The 12,477-nt window shown below is 35.9% G+C and overlaps 2 protein-coding genes across 2 annotated transcripts; both read right to left on the bottom strand.

Annotated features, from left to right (window-relative positions):
- Positions 1 to 908: 908 nt before the first annotated feature.
- Positions 909 to 1,514, bottom strand: LOC112509104. The gene has a single exon (XM_025113973.1). The coding sequence runs from the start codon at positions 1,512 to 1,514 to the stop codon at positions 909 to 911; it is 606 nt and encodes a 201-aa protein (XP_024969741.1).
- A 3,189-nt stretch (positions 1,515 to 4,703) lies between these two features.
- Positions 4,704 to 6,170, bottom strand: LOC112509103 (zinc finger MYM-type protein 1-like). Its single transcript, XM_025113972.1, has 2 exons — positions 5,588 to 6,170; positions 4,704 to 5,497 (listed from the first exon to the last, which is right to left on the bottom strand). The coding sequence occupies exons 1-2, from the start codon at positions 6,168 to 6,170 to the stop codon at positions 4,704 to 4,706; spliced, it is 1,377 nt and encodes a 458-aa protein (XP_024969740.1).
- Positions 6,171 to 12,477: the final 6,307 nt, after the last annotated feature.

Genomic DNA, 12,477 nt, shown 5'->3' with positions numbered 1-12,477 from the left:
GAAAAAAATTTGCACGAGTATAAGAAGGAACCCGGTATCCTCCCCAAATATCACAATGAATAAGATCAAAACAATCACTAGTTTTGATAAAACTGCTTGGAAAAGGTGTTCGGACAAGTTTCGACTTGGCACAAGAATCACAAAAAACATTGCTAAGATTATTAGAATTACTTTTCAAAAACTCGATGTTTGATAGCTTCTCCTTTGAAGCGTGTCCCAATCTTTTATGCCATATGTCTGTTGTAGTAGCCATGGCTTTCCTTCCTTCTCCGGACATGTTCATAAGGTACAACCCCCCTTTGCATTTACCCGATCCAATCAAGTCCCTCGACCGTAGTCCCTGCATAACAAAGAAATCGGAGAAGAAGGTCACTGCACATTGAAGATCTTTGCATAATCGGTTAACTGAAAGGAGGCTATATTTAAAATTTGGAACATAGAGGACTCCTTTTAGTCTTGCTATGCCTGGAAGTATGAGATCTCCTTTGCCTTTAACGGGAACGACATCATCGTTAGGTACAACGACATGAGCTTCATTTGAGGCACTCCTCATATTTTCAAGAAGATTATGTAGGTGGGTTATATACTTAGTGCAACCTGAATCAACAATGAGAATATCATCTTTATTACCTGCCATGTTTGCCTCACGTTTGGTTTCATTGTTGTTACCCAGACCAGAAGTAGAGAAGATGTTTACGAATGTCTGATATTGCTCGTCAGTTAATCCTGGAATGGGGCTGATTCCGGTCTCGACGTAGGCAGCCTTTGGCTTGGGTTTGTCACCCTTCTTCCCAGGCCACCAATCCGGATATCCAACCAACTTGAAGCGTCCTTCTCGTTTGTGACCGTTCCTTCCGCAAAAAGTGCATTGATCATGCTCCTTTTTTTGTTTGTTTGAAGATGCTCTTTTATTTTGATTGTTCCAGGTTGCCTCCACGTTTCTGGAACATTTTGAATGCAGCGGCTTCCGGTGTGACCCGGTTCTCATTCGATATTATTCTGTGTCTTTCGTCTTCTGCCACCATATGATAGGCGACTCCCAAGGTAGGAATGGGTTTTGTTGCTAAGATTTGAGTCTTGATAACACTGAATTCGTTATCTAAACCCAAAAGAAATTCGTATAAACGTTCCTTTTCAAGGTGTTCCATGATTTTCTTATCAAGTTCACAGGTGCATTTGTTGCAGGAGCAGCGCGGAAAGGACTGGATCGATTGTGACTCATCCCATAGAGCCCTAAGACGAGTATAATACATGGAAACGCTAGTGCCATCCTGTCGGGTCGTTGCGATCTTTTGCTTCAGTTCGTAGGCCCTTGGAGCACTCTCCTTCCCAAACCTTTCTCGTAGATCTGCCCATATCTCTGAGGACGTTATGGCATACTTCACGTTGTCACGAATGTTCTTCTCCATGGCAGCAGTAAGCCAACCCTTTATCATTGCATCACATCTCATCCAAGGTTTGTACTCGGAGGAGGCGGTTTCTGGTTTTCGAATGGTTCTATCGACGAAATCCATTCTGTTTTTGGGGTATAAGAAGTTGGACATCTCCTGTGCCCAATCCGCATAATTCCCATCGGTGAGAGCTTCATTTACGTGAAGTTGTTTGGGAAGATCGGAAGGGTGGAAATAGTATGATGATGAAGGATCAATAGAGCCTTATTTGGTTTTGTTTGAGTCTTCTCCTCCGGCCATGATTGACGATGGGAACGTGATCGGCGATTACAACCGCTCTGATACCATCTTAATTTTGGATGGTCAGAGGTAATCAAATTAATTCATTGATTTTTGTTCTTCAAAACAACCAGAGAGCCTAAAATAAATAGACAACCAAAAGGCTAAACAAGGAAAGAAATAAAAGGTAATTGACAAAGAATAAGTCCTAAAATTAAGGCCTCCTATAAAGCCATCATCAAAGAAACATTGCATTTAAACCAAGCTGCGGCTCTCTCCATTCCTCGTGACTCCATGGAGGATTGCACTGTGAATGGCTAAAACATCCCCAAAGGCACATGTTTCTTGGTCAATCTTTGGAAAATGCATCGAGATCTTAATATCTAGTCAAATCCCAACGAGCTTCAGCCTGAAAGATTCTTGACAAGTCATAAAGATAATGATGTAAAGGGGAAACATTACGAATTGCTTCCATTTGGTAGTGATAGAAGAACGTGTCCCAGTGTTTTTCTTGCACTCCAAACTTTTCCATTAATATTAGCTGGTTTGATACAACAGTTCGCGCTCAGAAAACCATTAAATGAACCTGTTGATATGAGTGAAGGCTCGGGATTGACCACCAACAAAGCTCTTCCATTTGAGGTCCTTTTGGCCCCTCGTTTATCCCATAACATGTATCATATTGGTGCATGACATATGAGCTACATCTAAGAACCCCTCTGCCACCCACGATTTGACCTGTGAAAGATGCCCAATTTAGACGGCAAAGATGGAACAAGATCTTTATTATGGTGTGAGAATGCTTTATCTCACTTGGTATATGATTGATGATTATGTAATAAAATCTTTGCATTTGGTAATTGATCTCGTTAGGTGATAATATATACATTAAATGAACATCAAGAACAAATGACTTAGATTATAAGATGTGTTGATGTGTCCAATTCTCCTATACAAGTAGAAGAGTTCTTTTTAGCGTTTTTGATGGTAGAAGATACATCTGGTTTAGTACTTTTTAATGTTTTACAAGATGTTTTGAGATCACTTGATTTGGATATGAATTATGTGCGGGGACAAGGGTATGACAATGGCTATAATATGAAAAGGAAATATCAAGGTGTGCGAAAAAGATTACTTGATATAAATCCTAGGCCTTTTCTATGCCATGTGGTTGTCATAGTCTTAATTTAGTTTTATGTGATATGACAAATTCTTGTCACAAAGCGAAAACCTTTTTGGGTACTTGTCAAGCCATATACAATGTCTTTTCTATGTCTACAAAGAGCGGATTGTTTTATTATAATATATTGATAATTTGACTTTGAAATCTTTATCTGCCACTCGATGGGAAAGTCATATTGAAAGTGTTAAAGCTATCAAAACTCAAGTTGGCCAAATTAGAGATGCTTTAATACAATAGGCTCGGATAAGTGAGGATGGAAGAGTGCGTAGGGAAGCCAAGTCTTTGGTTAATCGTGAGCTTTCAAGTTTTGAATTTATTGTAAGTTTGGTTATTTTGGCATGGAATTCTACATAGAATTAATTTAATTAACAAGAAGTTACAGTCTATAGATATGCTTCTCGATATTGCAATACAAAATCTAAAGGGATTAGTTGAAATTTTTGAAAAATATAGGGAAAATGGGTTTATATCTGCTATTAGTGAAGCTAAAGATATTGCAAATAATATTGTAGTTAAACCTGAGTTTGTTGTAAAATGTTTTTCTCCGGGAAAAAACAACTTGATGAAATTCCAAATACAAAGAGAGAACAACAATCCGGTCAAGAGACATTTAGAACTGGTTATTTTTTTTTTTTTGTTTTAGTTGATATGACTCTTTTGTAATTACGAACTAGATTTGAACAAATGCAAGAATTTGAATCTATGTTTGGCTTCTTGTTTGATGGRCGAAATTTGGTTATTTTGCATGATAATGATTCTGATATTGATGAAGAATATTTGTTTATGGAGTTACAAGTTTTGCAGAGAACGCTACCAGAAGAGGCATCTAAGAGTGGAAATCTTTGGACATCCATACAAATTATGGAGTTTGCAAAGAAGAAGGACATGTTTCCATATGTCTTGCTTGTTTACAGGATTCTATTGACCGTACCAATATCCGTATCATCTGCGGAAATAAGCTTTTCGAAGTTAAAGTTGTGGAAGTCATATCCACGATCTACCATGAGTCAAGAAAGATTGAACGGGTTAGCAATGTTGAGTATTGAGAGTAAGTTTTTAGCTAATATTAGTTATGACAAAGTGATAGATATTTTTGCTCCAAAAAATGCAAGAAGACATCGTTTTAGGTGAACGGTGATGTATTTTATATTTTGTTACACGAGATTTTGGTTTATGCCCCCCACCCCCTCCGTTGCATCATTTTTATTATATTTAAAACAAATCGGCGTGTGGATGAGCCGCCTAGATTGACTGGGTTCCAAACCCATTCAAATAGTTTATTTTGATTTTTATATGCATATGTAAGGGACATTTTTTTGGTTTTCCGCCATGGCATCCAAAATCTCAGGACCGGCTCTGCCTGCCCTCTTACGAAAATATAAATAATATGTAAGATAAACTAAACTTAAATTAATTATATGTGAATGATTAGTTTGATTCGTATACTTTAACTATTTCCCATAGCAGGTATATAAGAAAATAACAAGAAAAAAGACTAACGTGTAACAGAGAGATATGAAGATGGATGAGATGTATTGAAGTAGATGCATGCATGCATCTAAAAGCGTCTGAATGGCTGGTGTATGTGAGATTATGAATAGTAGATAAACTAGGAACTCTGCACTGTTTATTGTCTCACTGTCTTATCTTTTTCACATAACATCTCAACTTTCAAATAAAATTTAATTGGTTTCAAACACATATTATTTCAAATATATTTTGGCAAATTCGAACTCATAATATAATTGAAATCAGTGGCGGATGCAGAAAAATATATTGTAGGGCGCACGATATAAAATAAAAATAATAATTAACTTCAATTTCATACAAAAATGATAAAAAGTTACCTATTACAACTGTGCCCTACGACTTTTCATCTTTTGAAATTGAGTAATTACATCATCATTTGAAACTGCGAGAAGTGCTTCTTTTTCTATAGTACATATCATTGCAGCATTCAAAAATTCATCACCGATTTTGTTGCGCAAATCTGACTTCACAATCTTCATAGCAGAAAAACATCTTTCGACTGTTGCAGTAGCAACCGGCAAAACCAAAGCCAACTTCAATAACCGATATACTAGAGGATAAGTTTGATGCTTTTTTGATTCCACTAGGAGTCTAACGAGCTCGGCAATACCAGTCAAATTGGCAAATCTTTCATCTTGACGCACAATCAAATAGTACATGTTAAGTTGTTTCTCAAGAGCGATCCTTTCCATATGACTAAAATCTTGATGATACAACTCACTCAACTTCAATAAATCTGATACACTGAACTGCGAAAATGAAGCGCATGGGCTCAAAGCTGCTATATTTTTAAGCAATTCAGTACTTACCTCACTAAATCGATCCCCAAACTTTTGAATTTGCATGTCCACAACAGTGTTGAAAATATCAAACTTGTAATAATGACAATTGGTGATGTTGGTCCTTTGTCTTCTGGTTTTTGAATAACGGTCTTCCATATCCGAAGCCTTAATACCATTTGTTTCACAAAAATAATACATTTTCTTCAAAAGTGGATCAAAACCAGTTTCTCTAAATTGTTGCAATAGTTGTTTGGTTCCTCTTATCAATGAWACCGCTTCCAAAATATCTTGATCCTTTTTTTGAAGAGCCCGTGACAACGAGTTTGTGACCTCTAAAATATGAAACATCAAATGCAAATAAATCACAAAATCAAATGTCTTCAAATATGCTAAAATACCAGTTGCTTAAGTGCGACTAAAACTATTATCCCCGTCCTCTTCAACATACCGGAGCACTTCAACAACATTCGGAAACAAAACAATCAAGCTCAAAATGGTTTTGTAATGAGAACCCCACCGTGTATCTCCGGCTCGTATAAGAGAAAGTTCTTGGCATTTYCCTGTTCCAGTATCAATTTCACACTTACCAATTGCTTCTTGCACTCTATCTTTGTAACTTTGTCGAAGCATGTCTTTACGCTTGCAAGAAACATTCACCACATTGATCACCATTCCTAACATATTAAAAAAGTTCTCAACTCCATCATGTTTATTGGCAACCGCCACAACAACTAATTGAAGTTGGTGAGCAAAATAATGGATATAATATGCCGAGCTATTTTCATTCAAGATCAAGGCCTTTAATCCATTGAACTCACCCCGCATATTGCTTGCTCCGTCATAACCTTGCCCTCTTACCTGTTTCAAACTCAATCCATGTTCAACAAATAAACTATCAATGGCAGRTTTAAGAATTGAAGAAGATGTCCCCGTCACATGAACAATACCAGAAAATCTCTCTTTAACAATACCATGTGCATCAACATATCGTAAAACCACCGCCATTTGTTCCTTCTTAGAAACGTCACTAGACTCATCAACTAGCAACGAGAACACATCATAACCAACTTCTTTACGAATGGATTTGAGTATTTGATTTGCAAAACAAGCAGCAATATCTTTTTGAATACTTGGAGACACCATTTGATTATTCTTTGGAGCATTTTTTTAATATAACTTTACCTACATCCTCATTGCAATCACCAATTAAGGCTAATGTTTCCAAGAACATGCCTTTAGAGATAGACATTTCAGATTCATCGTGACCACAAAAGGGCAATGCATTCTTCAACAAGAATCTACAGGCCTTAATTGAAGCATCTAATCGTATTCGGTGCACATTCTTCTCCTTCTCAGTTTGATTTATGAAAGGCAACAGCAATAGATCGATCTTGGCTCATTAGATCCTCACTTTTCTTAAGTACTCTATTGTGAAAACTATTGATGTCGCCGACATGAAGACCAAGTCTTTCCGTTTTATTCCAACTATTAAAACAATCTGTTACAAAAGCATCACTCCCACATTGTCCTACGTAATGATCTCTAAAGAAATAACAACACAAACAAAAAGCTCTATCCGTTTTTACACTATACTCCAACCAATTAGCATATTGATCAAACCAAGTCGGACAAAAATGTCTTCCTTTACTCCCGACAAATTTTTTTGGAAATGCATGACCCCGTGGTTGACAATGTCCTCTAAGCAAGTATTTTCTCCTTATTTCATCCCTTTGATTAGGATGATATTCCGAAATCTTTTTCCTATCGGCCGGATCCCAAGGAAGATCGTTCAAATCAATTTCGCAAGGCGTCGAAGGAGCAGAGCTCGATTAAGGTGTTGATGCTTTCCTTTTAAAAAAATCTTTCCATTTTTTTCTAGCAACAACAATAACAAGATAAAAATCAATGGTTTAGTAACATTTTTATTTGTCTACAAAATTAACCTAAAATTTGACATTTCCATTTGATTTRCCTACAAAATTGCCTACAAAATTAACCTATCATTTGACATTTACATTTGATTTGCATTGCATTGCCTACAAAATTGCCAACAAAATTAACCTAAAGTACCTAACCTAAAGCATTTACCACCAAATCACCAATAAGCAATTAACAAACAACAAATTACAAAATCAAAGAAGTAATTTGGAAATTAGAATCTTTACCCAAGAGGCAACTAGCGAGAGGCGAGAGCCGAGAGGCGACTGGCAAGAGGCGAAGTCGCGAAGAAGTAGGGCAGTAGGCTGTAGGCAGCGTCGCAGCGATGAAGAAGAAGAAGTGGCCTGAACTGAAGTCTCGTGATCTCGTCTCGTCTGTCCCGCTGTGGCACTGTCCGTCGTCTTCACTCTCTTTTTCGTGAATCCATCGTTCGTTCAATTGTTCCCGTCGTTTGTTGAAATTGAATGGTGAAATGGTAACTGGTAACTTGGTAAGTGAACTAGTGAAGAGGGGCCTCTTACCTCATGATGTTGGGGGTCCAATTACACTCAATTAAAAAATACAAGTAAAAAAAAAATCTGGGCTTTGTAAATTAGTTTTTGTTGGGGGCCCAGGACCCCAACCAGCTTCAAGTACATCCGCCCCTGATTGAAATCACTTCAACTTATGGCTTTTACAATTACATTTTCACATAATTCTTGAGAGAAGGTTGTGACAAAGATATTTAGTCATATGTCATCTTTTTTGCATGCTATCCAATATCTATCGAACTTCAATATTTGTTGTGAACATCATTATAACATTTGAACATAATCCTGTTATACACTTGATCATATGTTCATTAATGTCATTTGTCAATCATTTAGGAGTATTTCTAAACTGTCAATCTGTGAATCATAATGTTTAAATATAAAAGTATAAGAGTTACATAAATTTTGGGGTATATTAGGACTCCTACTAAAGCACATAACAATTTTTTTTGCAGACAAACAACCTTATAGTCAACTCGTTTATCAGAAGCAACTTGACTGCAAGTGTCAGATGGTGTGTTTTTTAGGGCAATAAAATCAATATAACTCCTCATTTTGTGCAAATATTTGTTAGTCCTTATTATAACCTACTCTTCAAAAAAATAAAGGCATCTACATGAAAACATGACTATTTTATTCGTTTTTTAAGGTTGTGTTTGGCACAGTGTCAGACAAAACTATGGTGAGGTGGCCATTTGCAATTCCTTTTGAAAGGGTTTTGCAAGCCGTATGTGGATGGTCAATCTCAATCCAATCTTACATTTTTTATGGTTTATTATTGATCCAACTCAATCTCAAATATTTTAATATATATATATATATAATAATTTATTATATCTAAAATATTCTTTTTTATTATTCTTGAATATAAAAAACAGATAAAATGCAAAACGAGATTTTAAACATAATTATAATTAAAAAAAACTTACAACTGAAAATAAATAAAACAAGTTACAAAAAAGAAGTACGAAATTACATATCTAAAAGACATAATTAATTATTAGTGCCGATTTTTTATCATATATGCTCAATCAAATCAACTTTTAGAGCATTATGTGTTTCACTATCACGAAGTTGTTCCCTAATAGCCATATAAGTGGCTAGATCCAATTTGTTTAGTAGAGAATGTAGACGTTTGACCATCATCTTCTGTATAACTTTCGGGTTGTCGATTTGTGGGCATATCGTTAAGAAATTCAGTGGGATCATAATAATGGAAGTATGCGTCTCATTCGTATTCAACTATCATATTATGCAGAAACAAGCAATCATAATTCATCCCATATTATCTTTATCCCAAACAAGACATAGGTGCGAATAAATGCAAAATGAGCTTGTAGAACTCCAAATGCTCGTTCAACATCTTTTCTGCAAGTGGGAAACGTAATTGACTTGATAAATGTAGCCCATGAAGGATATATGCCATTTGTGAGATAATATGCCCCATTGTTTTCGCGACCATTTACGATATAACAAACTTGTGGTGCTCGACCTGTTAATACATCATCAAAAACAGGAGATCGATGGAGTACATTAATATCATTTAACGAACCTGGTGTTCCAAAGAAAGCATGTCATATCCATAAATCATAGATGCAACGGCTTCTAAATTGGCTTTCCACTTCTTCTGCCATATTTTCCAACCCATGTGATCAGACAATTTTTCCATTCCTAATGCATACAATCAATACTACCTATCATACCTAGGAATCCACGTTGATCTCCAGGATGGAGTAGTCTTGCCAAATCATCTTTGTTAGGCTTTTGGAAGTACTCATCACCAAAACATTATATGACACCATCTACAAAGTTCATGAAAGCATCTCTTGTTGTGGCACCAATTACTCTCAAATATTCATCAACTGCATCAACTGATATCCTATATGCCAACACCCTCATGGCTTCAATACATTTTGGCAATGGTGAAAGACTTAGTCTACCAATGGTATTACATCTTTGTTGAAAATAATCATCATTAGTAGTCACAACATCTATTATACGACGGAATAAAGATCTTCTCGTTCGAAATCTTCTCCGAAAGATAGCGTCATCATATGTCGGATTGTCCACAAAGTAGTCTTCCATCAAACGCGCTTCACCTATGTCGCGTTGCCTGTCATGATACCTTCTTGCTTTTGGAAGTTGATTTCCTATGAATAGATTGGAAGAGTTGATGAGCATATCCTCGAGCATGCGATCAATTTGTTGGTTTTCTTGAAAAAACTTATGATTGCCATGCTTCAAATTCATCAACTGATTCTGGTGATGAGTTTTCACTGAAAGACATTTTAGTGAAATATGGAATTTTTTGTAGGGTGTGAATAAGTTTTGATGAATGAAAACCAAATATATAGGGAAATTTTGAATCATCAGTGAGGGACAATGGCATGTGATCTTTAGTGAAAAAAGACAACAAATAATTACTAGACAATGACATGTGATCTTTAGTGGAAAAAAAAAATAATTACTAGATAATGACATGTGATCTTTACAAACATATCACTATCCATACAATTTTCCATAAGACGTTCTTTCAACTATTCTTGTCGTGGTGACAAATTTTCTTTAGACATCAGTAAGTGTAACATTTTGTGGTCTTGCACGATTTGAAAATTTTCTTGATCAAAATTGATTTTTTTTCTCATCATTTCAACTTCATTGTTTCTTGTAATAGTTAATGCATGGAGATTTTTAGAAAAATCATTAGAAATCGAAGAACATTGTGATGCCTTACATTTTCCTTTTTTCTTTGTTGCATCTCTATCTATTGGCGATTCTTGGTTGATATCGACAGAATCTCCTTCTTCGGTAGTTCTTGATCTTTTCGTGCTTCAACCACTTCCTTCATCACCCACTTCATATTCCGAGCAAGAACATGTTGTCTCACGATGTAACTGTAAGTCCCACTGGGGATGTTTACACATAACTTCGTTAAATACCTTCAAATCATTAAACTTTTTCTCACTTGCCTCATAAATTTTGTGAGCTACGTTCTCAACATTTGTGTTACTCATTCCACTCTTTTTTTGACGGTATGCTTCTCTCTAAACACCAACCCACTTGCTTGCATGTGCTTTAAGCCAAGACTAACGACCTTTCATTTGATTTTCGTTCCGGATGCCTAGTCCTTCTGAATTTTCTACGCGAGTTGAATCATAGTGTTCTTTCAATCGTGAACATAACTTTTCTTTCTTTTGTTTTTTTCCACGAGTAGCATCTTCACTAACGAAGATCCATGCTGACATCATAACTGTATTTTCTCTCGTATCCCATGAATCAACTCGTGAGCCCTTTTGCGAAGTTTGGACATTTTCAGGGATAACAACATGATTAGCATAAAAGGGTGACTCATAGTTTTCATATTGTGTGTTTGGGAAATTTTAAAACTTATTAGGATATTCAGAATCTAAACCATAATTTGGGTAGTTTGGATCTATAGTAGAAAATTGGGAAAAAAAACTAGAGTTTGATATCTTCAAGATGAAGAGAGTATTGGAATTGAGAGAAAGAGTGGTGTGATGAAATATGTCAATATCGGTCTCTATTTGTAAGGAATTGAAAAATATGTTGGTGTATTTTTTTGTTAAAGTTATTTTTTAATGTGATAAGATTTATCCTAAAAAATCTAAAACCAATTAATCAAGGAAGGCACTACTAAAAAATCTGGTTTTTCCGACGGATTTTGCCGTCGGAAAAACCCCCGCCGCTAAATCCGTCGTGCAATTTTATAATATGTTATCCATTGTTCGGGTTAATTAGAAGTAATATAAAATGGGATTAGATTTACCGACGGAATTTCCGTCGGAAATCCGTTGGTAAACTTTTTCCATTTTCTTCCAAAATAATAACCAATTTTTATTTCCGACGGATTTCCGACGAAAATTCCGTCGGAAATTATATTAAATTTTTTTTTCTAATTTAAAATATGAAAATATTTTTTATTTTTAATGGACGGAAAATATTTACCGACGGATTTTCCGTCGGAAATCCGTCGAAAAATCCGCCAGAAATTTTTTAAATAAAACTTATATCTAATTATTTACCGACGGATTTTCCGCCATAAATCCGTCGGAAATTTAGCTGGTACAGGACCAAAAAACCAAAATATAAAATCCTAAAATCCTAAAATATAAAGATCATGTAATTAAATACAAACATAAATATGTCATAAATACTTAATATGATTATCCGGACGAAATAATATACATATATAAATTCGATTGATGACGCTAGTTCATAAATACACTATATTAAATCTATTGCGGCGAGGTAGACGGAAACTGTTGAGATTGTGTAAACCTCTTCATCATATCCATCGTGTTTGCATGCTCTTTCTTCCGGATCTCATCTTCCCTGTTTCGGATCTCTTCTCGGCGAAGAAGTTCCTCAACCTCCTTCTGTCGGATCTCATTTCGGCGAAGAAGTTCCTCAATCTCCTTCTATCGGATCTCACCTAAAGAGTCCAATTCCTCAACTGTTCCTCCTAGAACAAATGAGAAGGGTATTCTTGGAGCTGGTCCCGTTTCAAATCTTATACTTCCTGGCCCTAAAGCAACCTTTCTCTTTAGGATGTGTAAACACTGTGGTGAAAACTCACATATTGCCAGTAAGTGTCCTTCTGTCGCTAAGATTGGTTCACCAGTTTTTAGCAAGAAAGTAACGAGAGTTGAGAAATCAACTAAGGTGAAATCATCCACAAAGGCTGCTACACCAGTCAAAGTGAAAAATTCCACTAAAACCTCTTCTTCAGGTTCAGTGAAGACAACTCTTGCTGAAAAATCTTCAGTATCAGACGTTGTTATTCCAACCACTAAAGTCTCTTCGTTAGACTTAGTGAAGACTTC

This window comes from Cynara cardunculus (genome assembly GCF_001531365.2).
Source record: "Cynara cardunculus var. scolymus isolate 2C chromosome LG 3, CcrdV1, whole genome shotgun sequence".
Taxonomy (NCBI): Eukaryota; Viridiplantae; Streptophyta; class Magnoliopsida; order Asterales; family Asteraceae; genus Cynara; species Cynara cardunculus.
The sequence above is the reverse complement of the archived record's forward strand: the minus strand, read 5'-3'. Positions and strand labels throughout refer to the sequence as shown.

Bases quoted from the DNA above. Each gene is read 5' to 3' on its own strand.
- LOC112509104 (XM_025113973.1), bottom strand. From the start codon at position 1,514: ATGGATTTCGTCGATAGAACCATTCGAAAACCAGAAACCGCCTCCTCC.